We start from the raw sequence: 22,007 nt of genomic DNA on the forward strand, positions 1-22,007 counted from the left end.
AGTACAGGATTGTGAGCATCCCTATTTAAAGTCATGTTAAATGTTATGCATAAGAGCTCCTTGCGGATTTTCTGAGCTACTTGTTTTATAACCTTTCCTTTCGAAAACTTCTTGTTATTGTTTAATTCTAAGTTATGATTAAAGTAATTTATTACAGCATGCTTAAAGTGAGTGAAAAGTGGAAGTTGTGTAAACGTTTATCCACTGAATGCCTTGTTGATCTTGTGAGGAAAAGAGTCAAGGTGAGCTAATTGGCAACTGTAATTAAATTGTTATTATTTTCATCCATTTTATTAGTTATTAAAACATCCAAAACACAAACTATGGGCAAGTAACCTAATACAACAGACAAAATGGTGTGGAGCTCAGCTGATCTGCTGCGTGACGTCATTCTCCATTTAACTGACTCTCAATCATGTTATATGATTGATATGTTATATATGACATACAATATATGATATATGTTATATCGTTTTAACATGGTAAAAGAAGGAAATATTTCTTCATTTAACATGAGTTTTTCCATTTAACAAGTTAACTAAAGATCATGAATACCCCTATTCATATGATATATTATATGATATGCACTGTGCACCAATACTTACAACTCTCTCTAAAAAAAAAATAAAGATACATTTTTTACCCTAGTTTAATTTAAACAATTTTTTTCATCTGGAAAAAAGTGATTGAAGCATAATTTCAAGGAGGTAACAATTGGTGCATTGTTACCAGCTGTCCTGATTTAGTTTAAGGTTTTTTATTCAATATGAATATGTCATTATCATATATTGACATGTAACTTCAATTGTGGTAGTTATTACTTCTCTATGTTTTCTTCATGGTTAATAATTGTTTATTATTAACATTAATTTACAATGAAAGTTACTTTACACTGTAATTGTTATAGACGTTCAACTTGACATATTTCATAAAATCTAGATCTTACAAGAAAATAGTTGAGTAGTGATAATTAATTACCCCTAATAATCAATAGGAAAAAAGTGTCAATAAACATTTATTTTTTCTTTGGCTCAGTTCCATGTATAGCACCCCTATGATAGGGTATTTGACGATTAAGTATACCATGGTTGAAAAGCTGCAGACCAGCCATTTTAGACTAAAAAGTAATATCAGCACCAATAGTTTATAATATTAATAAAGTTATAATTTCAAAAATATTATTTAACCTTTGAATTGTCTTATAAATGATGAATAAAAATTATACCTTTATTAAGTCAAGAAGAAATCATCTAAACATAGTTTATTACAACTTTACACTTCAAAAAATGTGTAAAATATCTTATCTATAATACATGGTATACTTAAAATTTAATATTTACAAATGTACATCTTCAACACATTAAAAAAGTTGCGTGTTTCTCCACAGCAAATCATTATGTAATAAGTTTTTAGACATATATATACTTAGTTTTAAGTTTCAATATATTTATTACATATTGCAGTTGTTACTGTTATAGTTTATCGTTGATTTTCACAATCATTGTATGCTATGGATGGTTCATTTAGTGTATCACCATTAAAATCACCACATAGACCACAAGTAAGTCCACGAAACTGTGCAGGTATTAATATGACTGCAGTGATGTTGTAAAGTTGTAACATTACTCCTGAGGTAAGTTCGACTTCAACAATTCCTTCAGATGTCATTCTCACACTAAAAGTGGTAGTGAACATTAAGATGTGTAATTTAAATACAGGTATCTTGATAAGGCAACTGAAATAAATTACTACCTGAGCTGGTGTTCATTCATCTCAGTATGGTGGTAACCTTGCTTAATATTTTCAACTTTATTGCCATTCACCCGCACCAATGGTTGAACATCACTGTTTGGAAACAGTTCAACACTGTCATTGCCACAATATATTTTAATTCCCTGGAACAAAGTTTTTGTTCTCTGATTAATAGATTTTTCCAATAATGTGACATAATAAAATAGAAAAAATAACAGGACTTAGCTTGAAAGTATGTTAAAACTCTATAAACTGACTTGTTTATTGAACTGTATTGACCTTTTGAATAGTAATCAAGGAAAAAACCCAATTTATTTCCAGAATATAAATTAAAAGACTGAGCAGTTATTTATTGAATTTTCGCAAGAATCAAAACTTTTTACCATCTTGTTGTCCAGTTTCTTAACTTGGATTGAAAACTGTGCATCTTTTGAACAATCAGCAACTGCTAGTGTGTAACAATCAGTTAAAGTTGATGGTATCGTGGCATTATCCAAGGTTAGCACTGAACCACTATTCACTGCGCATAGACCTGAAATGTTTTGATTCATAATTAATATTAATTAAAAAGAAACAATTCTAGTCGAAAAAAGATTTTACTTTGTTTATCATAATCATTGGATTGTTTTTAAACATTTAAAATGACTATAAATTGACCTACAAGCTCTGTAGAGCCATAGAAAAAAAAATTAATTGGACTTTGGTCTGGGCCATTTGATCAGCCTTTCCCTCCCTCTTTGAGTCTTAAATAAACATTATTTAAATTGAAATAATATAAGATGCTAAGTGACTCAACCTTTTGTATTCCATGGTAGGAGTGCCATTGGGTATGAAAAGGTTATTTGTGTTTGACTACTTTCAGTCTGAAATTGTTCAGGAAATAATGCATGAGCAGCCATCTTTAGCCATGAAGGTAACTGGAAAAGAGAACAATGTTTTTTGTTTTAATACAATATCAAGTTTAAGTTGATATTTCACTAAATTGAAAAATTAATACTTCTTACATTTGCATACTCTATGGTTGCTATTTGCCTCGCTGCTAGATCGCTTGCAGCCTGCAGACAGCCTGGTGTGAAACTTTTACAATATAACCCTCCGCTATCATTGTGACCAGGTAGCAATTTCAAGTCCAACACAGCTGCTTTATCAGCAAGACTAGGAGAAGCATCTCCCCAAGAAACGAAAGTGTATCCTGTTAATGCTGCAGGTGTATCTGATACCCCTGACATTCTTGAAGGCACTATGAATGCACCTTCAAATTGAATAACTCTCCAAATATGGGCCACCGTTACACTAACGCTTGGTGCTCTATATAGTTTGAATGTAACTTCTTTGTTTCCATCTTGCAACCTCTTTGATCCAGCAAGAATTTCCCACAATGGTCCATCCTTCCGAGTCATTGATATTTTCATTTGATCATAACCTTCGATGTACAACTCAGGTTTCACCTATAGATTAGATTACTAATTATTGTTTACTTACTAAAGAAATCTAGATATTAAAAAGTTAGCATTTAATATACTTGTGTTAATAATGGTGTAAAATAAAGCATAACTCCACAGCTTATCCCCTGAGGTTGAAATTGAAGCTGATCTTTCAGTGCCAGTAATCCAAGCAACACTACACCTCCTGGCACCATACTGCATAGAAAAATTTAAAAAAAAAAATTAACCTAAAATAATTTGGTTTAACTATTTTTATCCGCAGGTTTTGTTAATGTTAATTACTTGTAGTTTTTATGATTAGCTAAGAAGGCCTTTTTCAAAAGATGAAGTGCATCAGGTAGTGTGTCAGGATGAGAACAATCGAACACACTGGCGCCTAATCGTGCTCCCAAGTCTTCAGAGTCCATTGTCCATTCCTGAACAAATATCAATAATTATTCCTTAAAGACTAGTTCATAAACTTTTATTATTTAAAACAATATAATTAACTCACATCTCTAATATTGGGATATTGTTTGACTACTGGTGTTTTGGACACTAAACGGGTTGAAGCATGCCATACTAAGCCTAGTTTCGACCCTGTTACAAAATCTGAAAAAGAAAATTTTATATTAATAATGTAATCTAGTACATAAAGAATCATATTGTAAATAATTAGAATTAGATAATACTTGTGACTAATGTAGAGTATTGACATTGGAAAAAGTAAATTTTTCATATTCTTTATTATTATACCTTTGCCAGAGGTACGATGGCTGAATATAAAAAAAAAAATTATTTGCTCAGAAATATAACTTTCCACATTCAGCCATCATGCCTATCACTCCTTGAACAATGGTATCAATAACGGACATAGAAGCTCTTTTATGATTTTTTTAAAGAAAACTTTTGTTCAAGAAATATACTACAATATCAAATAAATAGTAAACAACAAATATGTAACAATTAATTTTTTTTTCCATTCGGTAATTTATAGTTGTCATGACCATACACAACAATTTGATTATCAAACTTGATACTTTTTTGATACCTTTTAAAACATTTAAAAGGATTTTTTTTATATCTATTAGTAAATTAATACTGAGTTCATAAACTCCTCTTGAACATTGGATATGATTTTGTATAAAGCATTCAAACATAGTACAATAGCATTAGAAAAATATTACTTACCCCGATGCCTCACAGCTTTCACTTTATATACTGACTTTTCAACTTGTAAAATTACTTTTGTGGCAAAAGGTAGTCGAATATGAATATTTCTACACCGATCAGCTCCGTACCACTTATTATTTAGGGGATTATAAACTCTGTGTGTTGTGACTCCGTTCCACGAATACCTTAAAAATAAAAATAAAATAGAAAATACAAAGAATATTTGATTGGAGGCATAAGGCTACAATGACATTGAAGTAATGCAGTTCTTTCAAATCAAGAAATTAACTTGCCTTAAGTCCAGTTCAGCATTTCTAGCTTTTCCTTCATTTTCTTGATTAATACTGCCTCTTGTTGATATTAATGATGCAGATCTAAATTTTATCAAAGAAGGAATACCTAAGTCAGTAGGTTCAGAGTATGAAATTACCGAAGGAAAGGCCAGGCTTTGGTAATTTAAACTGAATTCAAAGTATAATGAGCTTACATGTCGTACCACTAAAATATATAAATAATGATTAGATGAAGTAAAAGAATTATGGACAAACCTAAATAAATGAACCTAACTCAGACCTTGTTAATACTTATATATATAAGCTACCGAACATTGTTGTACATTAGTATCACTTGAAAGAGACTAACAGGACGAGAACAAATTTGGACAAATAGAAGTCCTGTTCAATATGCCAGTGGAAATCTAAATAATTGATTAAGTTGTAAATAAATGCATAATGTTTAAACTTATATTCTGCTAGGTACTTCTGTCAAATGATTTGAATCCTTTGGAAACTCAACCTAGCATAACAAAAAACTATCAGATATTCTAGCAAATGTTTTTTTGTTAATTTAGTAGTGATTTTAAAGGAGTATCATTGAGGGAAAAAAGATTAATTCCTTGTAAATAAAAATGTAAGAATTTTTCGAGGGAACAAAAAATTTGTTTTTCATAACTGAACAGAGAGGGGATCATCAATTTAAGCAAAATTTTTTGTAGTTCCATATTCAAAAATATTTAAACCCTGTCTTGTTCTTTCTAATCTGCTATAAGAACTGAGAAAAAAATATTTAGTAATTTTTTATATAATTGTTTTCCACCTTTACTCTATTTGGATTTTTTGTGTAGAATAAGAAATATATATTGAGGATTTTATTAAATTAGTTTAAATATTTTTAAAAAAACCTAAAGACCCATTAACTGAATTATTACTTTATGTTACTCATTTGATGCATGATTTAATGTTCTTTATTTTGATTTATTATAAATTTTTCACTAGAATCCACTGTTTATGATATATAGGCAAAAAACTGAAAGAGAGACGATTGGAATAAAAAATTTAACTGTGTTACTTGATCAAACTAATTAGCTACTTAGTACCGGAAGAAATGAATTTCCATGTTTAGTTTGGATTCATATGTAGTACTATACCTCAGTTATGGGCAAAATTTGAAAAAACAATTCTTAGTTTCTGGTTTACAACATACTACTTAACCAAATTAATAAGTTATGGTACTCATTCGACACTGAATTTAATTTTAATATCTTATACCATAAGTGATCCACTAGAATGCACTGTTCAGGAATTATCAGTGAAAAAGAAAAAAAATTGTGGCATCTTGAGAGTTGGCCGGCAGAAGTGAAACTTCTTGAAATGAAATAATGTATTAAAATATCATTAATAATAATCAAGCGTTCCCTTTTTATTAATTAATATTAATATTTCCCTTCATAGCTTAAGGATAAAAATATTAGTTCCAGAATAACAATAATAATTAGAATATAACAGCCATTTTCTAAGTCAATTATAGCAGGGAAAATTTTTGTATTGTAATCGTTCACTGAATTGAACTGGCACTGTCAGGATTGTTAATACTCTACTATTACAGTATAAAAAATTTCTACTTGAATTAACCAGTGTTGCCACCTCCCCACTACTTCTGTTTTATCTCATATCAAGAAATCAATTATTCCTGTGTAATTTTTTATTTTTCTGAATTGTAAAACATTGGTAAAGAAGTTTCATTTAAAAAAAAAGCTAACTTTCGTTATTTTATCAAATTAATTAACTAATTAGTAAGAGTTTCAGAACAGCCAGAAATGCATTTTCATGTTACGTGTGATAGAAAATAATTTTATAATTATTTGCTGATGTACTCGTATGTTCAATGAGATGGATTTTATGCATCTGGCTCCTGTATTGGTAGGCATAATTTCTGGTCTTACAGTCCATACAAATGAAACAAAAAAATATTGTACCTAGCCATTTAGGAAAAATCTATTTGGCAGATTAGTTATAATAAGAGTACACTGCTGAAACAATTTAGACCAACTGATGTAGCAAAGTGGCCAGGTAGAATATCTTATAGTTTCAATGAAAATTGAAAATGATAACTCCATTGTGACATAATAAAAGAACCAACAAAATCAATTTAGTTCAAATCGGTGACCTCCTCACCTCGCCTTCCCCCCTTATGAGTTCTTCTCAAATATGGTATTGTAAATTTAGAACAATTTCAATTAACTTATAACTCATAGAAATAATTACAAGATAATAAATTAAAAATTGTCGATCAACTCTTACTTTGTGTCCAATTTTTAAAAGAAACTTCATTAAAATAATATATTAATACAGTTTTGTCATCTATTTTTAATATGAGCTCCAAATGCAATTGCTCTGAAGCTAGTACAGGTACTTTTAATTTCCCTAGAAGTTCAATAACCTTCGAGATTTTCAAATTAATATTTCCCATTGTTGAAATTTTCTTAAGTTCATCATCAATAGCAGCATTCAGACCTCCAGTTTTTAGGTAGAGCTATGGGGAAAAAAAATGATTTTTTAACTGAATAGCACAATAAACAAATCAAAACAAAGTACTTTTTGTTTTTCTAATATACCGCATATATTCTGGTATGTCCAAGGGAATGCTGTTCTGCCATAAACATATATACATTGGGAAGACCAGTAACTTCACTTGCAATCAACAATGTTTGAAGAAAGCCCCCGTAAGCTCTATCTGGATCTTCAAAATCTAGGAGATAATTACCAGTAGCCCAGTGCCTAGATTTTGCTGGGACAAATCTAGCAAATTTAGCAGCTGCTTGTCCTCTGTTAAACATGGAATATTGCTGCTTATCAATTAAATAAAAACTGTAGCTAATGTTAAAATTTTATTGATTATCATACTAGATATTAGTCATTCATACAAAATACATTCACATTTCTGTGTGCTAAAAAACTTGTCTATTTTATTTTCACTATTCCTATTAATCTGTCAATTAGTGTTGACTTCAAGTTCACAATTTTTTTTTAAATCAGGCTCAAGATACAATAAAATTAGTTCAAAAATAGTACTGCTTCATTGTTGCAGTTTCAGTTACAAAACGAAAGATAGTGGACTAATGATTCCTGAGCCAAGTTGTGAGTAAGAGTGTGGAAGAAAATTCATTTTATATAGTCACTTAATTTGTATAGACCCTCCTTGAATATACTCTAAAGAGTAACTATGGTCTTTTGTTCGATTAGTGTTTGGGTGCAAATGCTGGACTCACCACCTTCAGTTATAACCATTTGTATTCGCTTAAGTAAAGTTCAGTATGTATACTTACATTTTAGCATAGCAGGGATAATTTGTATGCGCCAGAGACTGTATCGTTGTGTAGTAAAAATTGTATAGCTGTTCGCTGGGTTCAGCTTGCATGTGTAGATATATTGAAAAAAAGCGTGATATTGATGGTTTAGACATGATAAGCAGTGTTAGGGAAGCAACTCTCATTTCCAACGATTCACTTTTATTGGTAAACAGAGGCCAATATACTTCATATACCTATTTATAAAAATAAAATATTGAATGCTTTCCAAAACAATTACACACAACTGTAAATATATGAATTTATATTATGACCTTGTTAGGGTTAATGTAGACAGTATGCAAAGTTGCCCAAACAGCAAGAAATCTAATATGTTTATTAGCAGGAACTTGCCCAGATATCAGAGGTTCCAAAAAATCCAATGCCTGTGACAGGTGTATGTTGCTTAAGCCTTGCAAGTATAACATTTGGTATTCATAACTCGAACTCTCTAAAATATATTAAAAGAAACTGTTCAGAGTGAAATGTTACTTTTGTGACTTTCCATAGTACATCATGCAGAGGTTTGGACCTCTCTATCTCTGCTACTAATAATTTTTGGTTCATCCAATCTATAAATAAAAACATTTGGAAACACTAAGTTTTGATTTTTTTTTTTTTTTTTTGAAGCTTGGTATTTCTTATCCTCTTTTAAATCAAAATTATTGGAAAAAAAGAAAAGGTTTTTGTTAAATTATATTATGTGTTTTATTTTTAAAATATCAATTTCAAAGTCAGAGAATGAGGAATTTAAGAGAAAACAATGATTTAAGTATGTACTGATTTGGAAACAATTGTATTTTTATGAAACTAAATTTGAATATAGGTAATAATGGTGCTTCAATTTTGGGTTTAAATAGGAAGTATTCAAAAATAAATAAAAATAATACTCAATATTTTTTTCAATTGTGCTTTTAAATAAAGCTCTCTAAATAACTTACCATTGAGCTATTATACATCTTGATATTTTAAAAAATAGTTTAAAAACAATGAGATATAAAATAAACTTTTACTTCAATTGTGAACAATTGGACCTAAGGTATTTTTGAAAAATACATCAATACGATTTTTACAACCCAATATTTTTCAAAAGATAAGAAAATATGTGTTTTCCTCAAATAACAAAATAAATGATTTACTTAACCAAATTTTATATAAAATGGAAGCTGTTTTTATGTATAGACATGTAATTTTGAAAATGAATAATGACATACAAATTATTCTTGTCCAAAATAATATTGCCTAAGCCTGATCTCTTTACAAACAAAATTAACCGTACAAGAGTCGTGTAAAATAAAAATAAAAAAACACCTAATAATCAGAAAAACATTGAATTTTCTAATATCATTATACACAGATCGGAAATACAAAATAATGAGAGAATCAGAAATAGTGAAGTCCAAACTCAGTGTTATTTTGGATGGTTTGGCATTGGCTGACCTGCATATAAAATAAATATGTTATTAATAAAATAAATATAACCTGTAATCTTATCAAGGTACAATTTTGAGTATCTGTCCAAAGTATCTGTTTTACAGCTCGTTTTACAAGTCTTAAAAAGCAGAGAAGCAAATGTTAAGATTGCTTGATGTTTAACTTCAGTTGATATTTCACCTCCTAAAGTTAATAAATCCTGTACAAAATAAAAGATAATTGCAAGATAAAAATTAGTCTATTTTATATAATCAGAAAATATAAAAGTAACGAATAAACCAGAAAACTTGGTAATTTTACCTCACACGATGCCAAGAGTTCATCTGAAGTTTCCTTAATATAAAATGGAATGCTAGCTAACAATCGACCGGCCAAAAAACCTTTGACTTGACCATTTTTGACAACTTTCTTAATAAAAAGCACAGCAGATCGGGAGCCAACATTTGGCACGAGATCCCAAAAAAGATTTCTGAAAGAGAATTAGTCTGATTTAATTATGGATTTTAAAAAAAGAAGTAGATTTGAAATGAAGTATTTATTTACTGAATAGTTTCCTGTCTGTAACTAGTACCCAATGTAGCTTCATAAAGTTTTTCCCAATCTTCCATTTCCAGCCACCACATCAAATCTAGAATGTGAAATGATGTTTCATTGTCTAGTCCTTTTACACCAACTTCCCATGTTTGTAGACTATCACTCAGCTCTCCAAGTTGGAGAAAAATCTAATATAAAGTAAAAAAGATGAGCTGTTAATAATATATAATTATAAATATTACATAAATTACTAGTCAATAATTAAGAAAATACCAATACCATTTTAGTTGATAAAGAAGAACATACCTTTTTTACAATTTCTGTTCTATTTTCAGAATTTTTACCATAAGTAGGATCTATTTTAAAATTTTCATAGACCAAATCAACTGAAACTCCATCAGATTCAACATTAAATGTTTGATTTAAATTAAAGGTGCGAATATCCAGCATATTAAATGTCTGACTAAAAAAAAAGTTTAATAATGCAGCATAAAGTCATTATAATTTAAAACAAAATATAAAATAAATCATTTATTTATTTATTTATTACTAGAGAAATAATTAAGATTTTAATAAATTAATCCACACAGACAAAATATGTGAAATAGAATACCTAATTTTTGAATAATGAGATTCTGCATTTGATTGGTAAGGCTGGACAAGAATCCTTCCAGTTGCATTTACTTCTTGAATCAAACATTCTTCGAAAGGGGACACAATAAAAACCCTTTCACTGTCACTTGCTGTTATACCCTGTAAATGCATATTAAGAAAACACAATAATAATAACAATAATTAAGTTGTTGAATTATTTAACAAAATAATTAAAGCATGAAAATGCAAAATAGGATAAATCCAAATTTGAAAATTCTTCATTAAACCCAAATAAAGATATAGGTGTTTAAAAAAAAATGTTATTGGATCAATAGTTTTAAATGATTAAAAAATTAAATTAATAGGATTCAAATTGAAACAAAAATTTGATTGCCGATAAACAATTATGTTATTTGAATCCAATTTTTTGTTTACTTGCTTAACAAGCTGTACAAACTGAGGTGAAAAGTTGATGTATAGTAAATGGTTGTACCATTTTGAACTTTTTTTAAAGCTACCTGGACCATCTTCCTTCATTAATTATATATGGTAAAATAATAATCTACTAATATTGTATTGATCATTAAACTTAAACATTCAAACTTCATTTACAGCCAAAACCAGTGTTGTTTTAAGTCCTGTCAGACTGTTTCAATGAGGATAAGACCTATTTGATTGAAAAGAACAATTAATAATACATCAATATATTGAGTCAGAACAAAATTGTTTCAGCTGATTTGGAGAAAATATGAAAAATCAATTCTTTAAAGCGGTGCTCCGATTCCCGGTAGTTGCCAATTTTATGGAAAAAGTTGTTACAGCCCAAGTGTATATCGCCGTAAACGTGTAGTTTCACAGGACTTTTCGATTTTTAGCTAGACTGACCACACACGTATATGCCCAGACCATTTTGCGAAACTTGGTTGTTTGAACTCAGATAGTGAGCGCTGAGTTGTTTTCTTTTAAGAATGGTCATATCCCCGATAACCCGGTTTGGGATTCATGACAGTTAACGTTTTAGGTACCCTCTCTCTGTACCAGTCTGCAAACGGTGCTACCACCTCTATGAATGTTTGGAATGAACCTTTGGAAGGCAACCGTAGGGTGTGCACTGCATATGACATTTATCTAGGGACTGCTGTACTTGGGTTAGGGTAGTTTTCCCACCCTGATGGGTCAGAGGCTAACAGCGGTCCAATTTCAAGCGATGGAGGCACCACTGTTTGAAATTTCCTACTCTTTAATTCTCTTTTGACCAAACTGAGCTCAAGGTTACCTGTGAAAAACGAAAAAAAATAATAGCTTTTAACTGTCCGGTTTTATCTAGGCATACCTAAAATACATATTTGGTATACTATCCCCTAATTGCTGATGTATTCGCCCACAATAAAAACCCTCCATAAACTTTACTTTACATATAATTTACTTATATCATAAACTCATCTAGGTAAATGAACATGTTAAACTTATTCAAAAAGGAGAAGATAGGATTATTTCAGCTCATTTAGAAAGAAGAAAAACATGTGGGCGTCATAGGTCACTCCAGAATGATCCTCGGAACTCATTATCATCAGCCACTTCGTTTCAAAATCATCTTAAGTATTTCATACGTCCAGATATAACAGAAACTCCAATAAAAGAGAAATATCAATAGAATTAGAACGGGCCGTAGAGCAACATATCAAATAGCCTTATCTGGAGAGATACTGAATCCTGGAAATCAAGAAATAGACTCATTTCTAATTTTGGAATGGTGCCATTAAGGTTCTCTATCAAGTCTGAAGATAAAATATTTCGTCGAATTGGGACAAGAACATAGGCGCCGATCTTTACCGGTGGGGGGGGGGAGTGGACCCCCATCTTCGATGTTTTATTTAATTGATCCAATTCTCCTTCTTCCCTCCCTTTAATATTTTAATTGATCCGGTATGTTTGAAAACGGAAAGTTTGTGGAATACCAATATAAAATTTGTTGTAAGTGAGTTGTAATAGTTGTAGTGATAAATAATAAACGAGTTCACCATTAATATTGCTGGAGCATCATAGGGCTAAATTACAAAGATTGCCTGAATATTGTTCTGAGATATTTCAAGAACGAGTTGTTGAATGATAATTGACAACCTTGACATTACCTATTAATATTCAGTCCTCTGATGGGATATCTGTTATTGCAATCATTCCTGTTGCTTCTCCTATTCAAGCCAAGTGGGCTGCTTGGTTCGTTATTCCATTACGCAAGATCCAGCAGCAAGTCGTTCCAAGACCAAGACTTCAGTTGTTAACGTATTTTTTGTTCCCATCATGAGCCCCACGACGGTAGAGTTCTCCAACCTCAATGATTCGCTGGGCCTATTTCATTCAATACACGTGTGCAACCCAGCTCTCATTTCCCGGAACATTCCTGTTTTTTGACACTTTGTTCCTTGTCTCACCGATACACACCACGGGACGCGATCTGTTGCCAATTTTGGCGATTCTTTTTAGTTTTAATCTGGAAGATTTATTTTTAATACGGGTCACATTGATTTTGGGGGATTTTTTTACTACCGGGGAAAACAGCCTAATACTGGTTTAAGTATATGTTTGTATATGTTCCCAACTGCAATATCTCTTTGAAATTAAACAAGCTTCGTAAAGTTGGAAAGGATGAAATGACGCAATTTTCATGAAATCTCTAAGATCGTACCGATCTTCTAGATCTCCGAGATTCTACCGAGTATTCCTGAAAATTAATCATTTTTATCAGCTTATTTTGCTTTGGGACCTATGGCCACCTAACGAAGCGTCATCTTCCAATAATTTGGTGCAATCTTGTAGGAAATGCATTATATATTCCGAAACTGGTGACAAAAATTGAGAAATGTACAGTCGTAGTAGAAGAATTTAGATTTTTGTTATTTAAAACATGGTTTTCTTAGAAATCTGATTAAAAAAATCACATTTCCATTCATTACAAACATTTCTTTCAAGAACCCTGTAGAGTTCTGTTCATAATGCATAAACCACTTACACACAATTTACATGCATTAATGTTCGTATAAAAACTGATAGAGACAAACTAATACGTTCTTAATGTTACCTGATAAGTTCCCGGACATAAGCTGATGTCAGAGTTGGAGAAATGTTCTGCAGGATAATCTTTGCATGACTCATGATCTACACTTTTCCTGATCTTATACTTGTTCGAAGGAAGACTAAATTTTTCATATTCAACAACACATCTTCCATAATGATTCGTCTAAAAACAATGTACAAGATTATTCATAATTTTTAGAAAAAAAAACCATTGAAGTAAAATATCTACTTCAATTGCTTACAGTATGTGCAAAGCACAGTTACCATTTCCTCTCGTAATTAAATTAATTTAATAAAATTTGAACTGTGAAAAATTTTGTGATATTAGTAATAAAACATTTCCTTGTAAGAAATTTACTTTTTAATGTGAATAATAATGAGTACTTTGTGTTAGTCGAAATCATCTAAATTTTGTTTTATTACTTACTTCTTCTGTAATAAAGGATAAAATATCTGCAACAATAAACTCTAGTTTGATTTGTAGCGTAGATATCAAGGCTCTTTTCATATTAACAGACCAGGTCTCGTCATCCTCACTTACTATAAGGCTATTCAGTTCGCCATTGATATAACCGGCTCCGAAAGGTAAAGTTAGAGAAGAAATATTCCAATTAAGTTCTTCATCAGGACTTACGAGAACGTCAGTTATCTTAAACATTTTAAAAATAATGTTTATTCAAATTGTTCAATACGAAAATACAATAGAACATAAAGAAATGCAATTATATTATATCTAGCTAAAAGATATAATATAATTACATTCCTGTTTAAAAAATCATGTTTCCCTACATTACAAACATTTCTTTCAAGAACTCTGTTCATAATGCATTAACCACTTACACACAAAAAAACACAAGTAATAAATACGTAAAATTCTAGTAACTTAAAATCACAAACATTAATAAAATACATACAAATCACTGCTTTTCTTTAATAGTGGCACATCTTACATAATTCTAATCTTACAGGAAGAGCATATAAACATTTTAAATATGCATTTATTGAAATATTGACGTAAAACTTTATTATATTATTCCAATTTTTTGTATGATAGATATTTGTGTCTCTTAGAGCTAAATTTATTACATAAATGTATTGTGCCAGCAATACACATTTTTCCAATCCTTTTTTAAGGTCTACCGTTTTTTAAGAAAAAAAAACTTCTCGAATTAATCAAGTTATATTTTCATTTTTAATTATACAAAATTTAAAGAAAAGTTGAAAAAGAACACAGAAATTACAATAAGAAAATAAAAAAAATGTCCAATGATAAAAGTGAAAGAGATCTTAAAAAACTAGAGTAAAAATTTACAAGCTATTGTAGAATAAATAGTGTAATATAAAATAAATTTCGTAGCATGATTGTTATTTATTAAATCAAAAAGGTCTTGCTTTTTCTTGGCGTCAAAGAACGATTTTTTGCATAGCCATGTCTTAGCATGCCAAGGTTAATAATTGTTTTACCACACAGATTTTTTATAATACTTGGCTGTACTTCTTTAAATATTGTTGTGAAATTAATATATTGCGAACTGACATAGGTTTATCATAAATTGATTTTTTTTGCTGGCCAACACATATTGTTACCACTGAAAAAAATTGAATCAATGTCATTGTTTGTTTGCCTTTACTTTGTTTTCTATTTATATTGGCACAAGTTACGTCTCTTGATTTAAACTCAAAAATCGTAAAGTTCTGATTCAAATATCTTAATTTTTTTTGTTTTTTTAATAGCGGCACTTCTGACAACCAAATTTTGTGTGAATGAGGTATCTATAGATTGTACCGAAAACCGAAGTTAATTTGGGACAACTCTGATAGCTTTAAAAAAGTCTGTAGGACAACCATGGGAGTAGGCAGGATTTCGCCAAGAGGGAGGGGGGGGGAGGGAGCAGGCCTCAACCCATAACCCATACATATGTATATAGCCACGGCTCACCCCTCCTCACCTCTGCCTACGCCCATGAGAACAACCTCAGTAAAGAAAATAGCCGAATTCTACAGTACTATCTTGGGAATACGTAAAATTCTAAATAAAAAAAACGTGCCAGATGTGTCACAGTTCAAGGAGAAGCAATAATGTGTATGCCACTGTTTGCTAAAAAAACTGCTTTCAACTTGTCGCAAAGAAAAAATGTGTTGATATTCAAAAAACAATTCAAACTAATCTCTTGAAAATAATGAAATAAATAATCTTATTGTTCAAGAAAGATTGAGTATAGTTTAACACTGAAGACTGAAAAGTTAAAAAAAGGCGAAAATTCCAAGAGTTGCAGGCGACTAGTTGTGTATAAACTCACCTTCCTGTTCACTATAACCAATACCAAATATGTACTCCAAATGTGCTAGGAACATGTTGCTTATAACCAATTTGTACTTAATAAATAGTAGTGTGTTAAATAAAAACACTACTTGCAACCAGTTTTTCTTTATAATAATTTAATTCTCTTATGTTTAATTAAAACACAGAAAATCTATAATATTTTTATGTTGAAGTAAATAATAAGGAATAATAAATTTATTTGTCATTTATGAATATAATTTACCCAAGACTGCAATGTAAATCACATCAAGGACTTCCCCTTACCACAGATGATGAAATCCTCAACCAGGTATTTTTAAGCCATGATTGGATAACAAACAATGTCTTCATTTTATTTTTGAAAGAAAAAGTAGAAAAATTTATGTTAACACATTAACAGTTTACAAAATATTGAGTAATATGTTTAGGATTGGTGCATTAGTGCATATAACATAAAATAGTACAATAAAAAGCAGGATAACCTGAGTGATGTATCAGTTCCATTGTTCTTAGGGAACAGGTGGCAGGGCTGTGATCAGTTGGAAGCCAGGGAAATCAGACCAAAAAGATTAAGTTCAGGGGATCCACATAACAATAAAAATAAGTATTTTATACTCTCAGGACTAAGGGAGTGACTAATAAGGTCAGATTAGGATATATTTCCATAATGCAGTATTGAGCAGTGCATTATATAGTAAGTTCTATTTTATTGGAGGGATGTTGATTTATTTTTTCTTAAATTTACGTACAAATGAAATATATAGTAAGATAAAATATTTAGTAAAATATATATTGTGAAAAAAAAATTCATTTCAAGTTTTAAGGTCCCCTGACTTTAATTCGAGAAAGTATTTGGTATTGACTATTAATTGAAGGGGTAAGTGGATGAAAAGGCTTTGTTACAAATAGTAAATTTTAAGAAAAAAATGTTCAATTTTTTTTGGTTGGGGCTTGTTATCCCCATTTCCACAGTCATAAACTTCACATTTTTGTTTTACATATCATGATATTTAGAAAAGTTAATGAATTATTACTTATATGTGTCTGTTTCCTACATGTTAACCCTACAAACTAATGATGTTTTTTATTCTATTTGTTTATTTAAAATTGTGTTTTGATGAATTTCTATGGAAATGTGAGGATTCTTATAAAATGTTCAATCTTTTGGTTTCACACTTAAATATTTTTTAAATTAACATTAATTTAAAAAAATAAAACCGTGAATTACAGGCTGTAAGTTTATTTATTTCATGGTATGGCCATGAAAACTCATTAGAAAATTTAAAAAAATAAAATAATACCACAATGAATCAATAGAGAACATAAATGAGGCTAAATAAAAAATACAAAAAAAAAAAAGCCATAAAAACTTTCAACTTATTTTTTTATATCTCTTCTTTTAGAAATGTTTTAAAGAAAAAAACTGGAAATATTTAAAACTATTGTTCCAAGTACATAATATGATTATACTAATAACCAAACTTTTAGAGAAAAAAAATAAATAAAATTTTCATTATATATTATTAAAATATTTGTTGTTAGAGATAGTGATTATGAAAAAGACTGGGTCTTATCAGTTATTCATGAACAACAAGTTACGTGGATGCATATTAACTATATACATTACAACAAAAAATTAGCAAATTTTTAGTTATTTATTACAAATGCTAAAGTAAATATTGATGTACATGATAAATATAAAATAAACAATAACTTTAAACCACATGAAGTTAATAAAATAAATATTAAGTATACTTAAAATAAAATTATACCTGAAATGCAGTGAAATTTGTTGACTGCTGCTGTACTTTCAATATCGCTTGAAAACTCCATGTTGCTTGTAACTCTGAAGGAAGGTTTGTTCCTGAAGAAACGTTTGCAAACCATTTATATCTTACTTCCCGTCCTTCTGGAAATAAACTTATCTCCACAGAAACTGACACGGAAACACAAAGAAATAATAGTCCTGTAATTAACAAAATCCTACATTTAATATACCAGCCTCTTACTTATAAGCATCCCAACATATATCTAATATTAAAAGTTTTAGTAATAATGTATTACCAGAACATTTATCCAAAAAAGAAAGTGTAAATCTAAGTATGTCTAAAACTTTGTTTCAAATGGTAATTACTTTAACTTAAAAAATAATAACTTTAAACAACATCAAGTATAATATTGCAAATTAAATTAAAACTCAACAGTTATGAAGTTCACCAACATTCGCCAGTGGCTTGCAAGATTACTTATAAAATTTACAAATTATCCTAAAAGTGAGTGATAAGATTTGAAAAAAATAAAAAACTTAAATATGGATGTAATGAAGCTGAGTCGGTAATTTATAAAAATGAATGCTATGATCATAACATACCAAGATTAAGCCAAAACATCTTCCACATGACTTTTCATAACAGTTCAGAAGTGAGATGACATCTTTAAGAGGTATAATAATATCTCAACTGTGCACTAGATTTATTTTTCAGATAAATCACTTATTTTACAAATAATGTAAATTTGACTTATTACTATGTACATAATACAAACATAAAATTTCTGGAGTCCATATTATTATAACATGTAGTGAAAAATGAATCATTCATCCAAATATCTGGGCAAGCACCCTTGACCTAGGGTTATCATTAGTTCACTAGTTATCTCAAATGCTACAATCATTATTAAACTTAGACTTGCTTTCTAGATAATCTACTAGTGTAAACAGTAGACTGATTTTGAAAAAAGAAAAAAAAATGACTCAAGAAAGATGTATTCTTAGAAGCTTCTTTGAAGAGACGAAAGATAAATTTGAAATTCATACAAACAAGAATAGAAGCATAAATATTCTTTTTTAAAACAATTTTTTCTTTTTTGTTTCAAAATATAAATAAATGTATTTACTTAGTTATAGCAGACCATTTATCAATATAAAAAAAGCTAACAATCAATAGAAAAATAAAACTTTTAAATGATTTGTTAAAAATATTATTAAAATGAAATTCATCATTTTCCAATTTTTGATAAACAAAACACTGGATTTAAAGTAATTTATTGAAAAAAAAATACTAATGATATTGATTAACAGCTAAAATCAAGAGTTATTAATTTTGGTTTCCAAAACTTTTTAATTTACCTCAAGTAAGAAATACTTATTTTGATATCATTGTAGTTAGGCTACAAATATAATGAAATAAACAACATATCTTTGGGTAAAATATGTTGTTGCTTGTTACAATAATATATTATTTTTTGTTGACATAATATTTTGATAGATTTTATTTCAGCATGTTAGATTAGGTTTTGTTCCCCAGATTTAGATATTTATTATGATTTCAGAAATTCAAAATATTTCTAAAGTTAATTTAAATAATACAAACTTTTAGAAGTACATTACAAAAAGTAAATCATTTTTTGTTATTTCAAAACGTGGCAATTTTATCTCTTTTTTTCTCTTAATGGGAACACTATTATTGATAGATGGGACCAGAAATGTATTATAGAGAAAATAATTGACTATAACCTAAAATTGGAATGCAAAATAACTCAATAACACCCTCAATATCATAACTATCACATGATCTCTTTTCAATACTAATTCATATTTATTCTTATTAAATAAATAATTCTTATTTTTAAAAACTCTGTACAGCAAATGAATGAAAATGAAAAACATTTATATAATTATAGAACATGATGGTTACTGAACAAAACCACATCAAAATTAATGAACTATTGCAGGTAGAGTATCTATCTAATTTTGTATTTGAAAAATTCATCTGTTGTAATATTTAGATAATAATGTTAGGTTCCAATATTTCCTTATAATTTGGTATTCATTTATATTTCAAATAGAAGAAAAAAAAAATTGGCTCTTAGGTCTTCAATATAATTTTTTTTATTTTTTTTTTTTTTATTTTTCGGCCAAGACTCCCATTGGAGTCCTATACTGCTTCAATATAATAGTTTATTCTTTAATTCATAATTATATATTATTTTTCATAGTTTATATGTAATTGTTGCCTCAGCAATTTTATTTTCATTTTTTAAAAAGTTTCATTAGCATAAAGTATGTCAAATATGTTAATTTTAAAGGAATTTTAAAGTCAGTTATAAGGAATAACTTTGATGTCTGTTGAGAACAGCAATTTTAATAATTTATTAACAGAAATTTATGATTAAGTGGCTAATTATAGACAGGATATTGTTTATAATTGGACTGGCTGTATTGTTATCCCAAGTTAAATTTTACTAACTTCTGATCATATTAAGAAAAATGAAATTTTATTTTATTTGTAATGCTGTTACCGCTTTTAGTTATTTAAATACAAAATTTAGGCACTATCTTGTTTAGGACTGTATTGTTTTTAGTGACTCCTTTAATACCGATTGAGGCAAGATTAACGGATTAAATGATTGTGTAAAATAAGACATTCTAACTTAGGATTATGACAGGTAGGACATTCGGAATTGGTAAAGGATGTAGGACAGGTCACTATTAGCTTAAAAATGGAAAAGAGGACGTTCAGATTATTTTATTTTTGAATATACAAATAAACCCTTCTATTCATTTTAAAATTTAATAATTTTTAGAATATTAAAAAATAGGACATTATATAAACATAATCATAAGTGACATAATGTCACATAAGCCATGATATCTTGTAACTCAAAAAAATCATCAATACAATTTTAATAATTAAAAAAATAATTGATCGAATAACATATATTATTTGAAAGAGCAAAGTCCCTGCCAGCAGTCAGTGAAGTATTAAATGCTTTAAGTCTTGATATCCTTTCCACAGTATGAAGAACAAAAAAAAAAAAATTGAGAGAAAGTAAATTGTGTAAATACTGTAAGTAAATTGCACATTGATAACATAGATCTGACCACAGATGGTAGATTAGAGACTAAGATAAAAATCCTTATATACATATTTTTTTTGTCAAGTTAGGGTAGTATTGTTTAAATGGGATCTTTAACTAAGCAACATTAGCCAAATCACAATTTCTACAACATTAGCCAAATCACAATTTCTGCAACATTATGCTCAATATGAAAAAAACGGGTTGTATTAAGCAGAGTGAAGATGTTACAACCTTCAAGTATATATAAAAAAAATAGTAATTTTGCAGATGGGACACTTTAATTAAATAATGATGGAAGAGTACCGCAATACATGTAATTCAAAATGGAGAGAGGGGACAAAACTAAACATGTGCCAGTGTAGATGATTGCTGCTGGACTGCAAATGAATGTTGAGATCAAAGAACCAAATCCTGTATTAATCCTATGGGAAGAATACCTTCAGATTGAAAAGTATTAGTAAAAAAAAAAAAAATCATCCATACCTGCATCAAATATATTAAAGTCCACTGAATTGTTCATTGATATGATCAGTTTAATTATATCTGTAGAGAACAAGTTATTTTAAGTCACATTCCATACATGCACCTACCTTAAATATGTAATTTCAGTATTGTAAAACATTTTGTTTCAGAGGTAAACTGTTCACTTACACAAACAGACCATTTTGCAAGACTTGGTTATTTAGCTTCAGGGTACCTTAGAACATGCATTTCATTGAAAATTCAGATTAAAAACTTTTCAGGGTCTCAATACTCTGCTATTTACAGATATATCAAGACTTCGTGCCTAGTTTAAATTACTGAAAGTCCAACTAAAAGTTTGTTAGGATATAGAGGAATGGCTTCTTAAATTTTAGTTCTAAAAAAGAAACTTCTTCAAATAGTGATGGAAACTGGTTGCATTGATATATAAAAAAATACTTATAGATTCTTCATAAATATGATATTTCCTTTGGTAAACTTAAAAAAAAAAAAAAATAACAATTGCCTAAGATCTCTAATTATTTAGACTTCTTCAAAAGGTAGAATTCTGTTTATACCTAATTCTTGTTCTAACAAAAAATTTCATTTAATGTTAAGCAGTTTTGTTTTAACTTTTTTTTCACATGCATTAATATTATTTAAACTAAATAGAATATAGGAATTTAAATTACAAATATATTGTAGACTGAAAAAATGTTTTTATTTATTGATTTCAGCAGAAATAACAAAATCAAAGAAATTTACAAATTCT

The 22,007-nt window shown here is 29.1% G+C and overlaps 1 protein-coding gene across 1 annotated transcript; it reads right to left on the minus strand.

Moving 5' to 3' along the window:
• Positions 1-1,246: 1,246 nt before the first annotated feature.
• Positions 1,247-18,537, minus strand: cv-d (crossveinless d). The gene is made up of 23 exons (XM_014415210.3): positions 18,285-18,537; positions 17,686-17,879; positions 14,039-14,260; positions 13,616-13,774; positions 10,556-10,695; positions 10,249-10,405; positions 9,952-10,130; positions 9,709-9,877; positions 9,457-9,607; positions 8,250-8,425; positions 7,954-8,171; positions 7,243-7,453; positions 6,929-7,160; positions 4,643-4,847; positions 4,368-4,534; positions 3,691-3,788; positions 3,480-3,613; positions 3,275-3,392; positions 2,757-3,200; positions 2,549-2,669; positions 2,136-2,284; positions 1,753-1,895; positions 1,247-1,675 (listed from the first exon to the last, which is right to left on the minus strand). The coding sequence occupies exons 1-23, from the start codon at positions 18,310-18,312 to the stop codon at positions 1,480-1,482; spliced, it is 4,011 nt and encodes a 1,336-aa protein (XP_014270696.1). The 5' UTR covers positions 18,313-18,537; the 3' UTR covers positions 1,247-1,479.
• Positions 18,538-22,007: the final 3,470 nt, after the last annotated feature.

Source organism: Halyomorpha halys, unplaced genomic scaffold (genome assembly GCF_000696795.3).
Source record: "Halyomorpha halys isolate HHAL.00 unplaced genomic scaffold, Hhal_1.1 Scaffold94.1, whole genome shotgun sequence".
Lineage (NCBI taxonomy): Eukaryota > Metazoa > Arthropoda > Insecta > Hemiptera > Pentatomidae > Halyomorpha > Halyomorpha halys.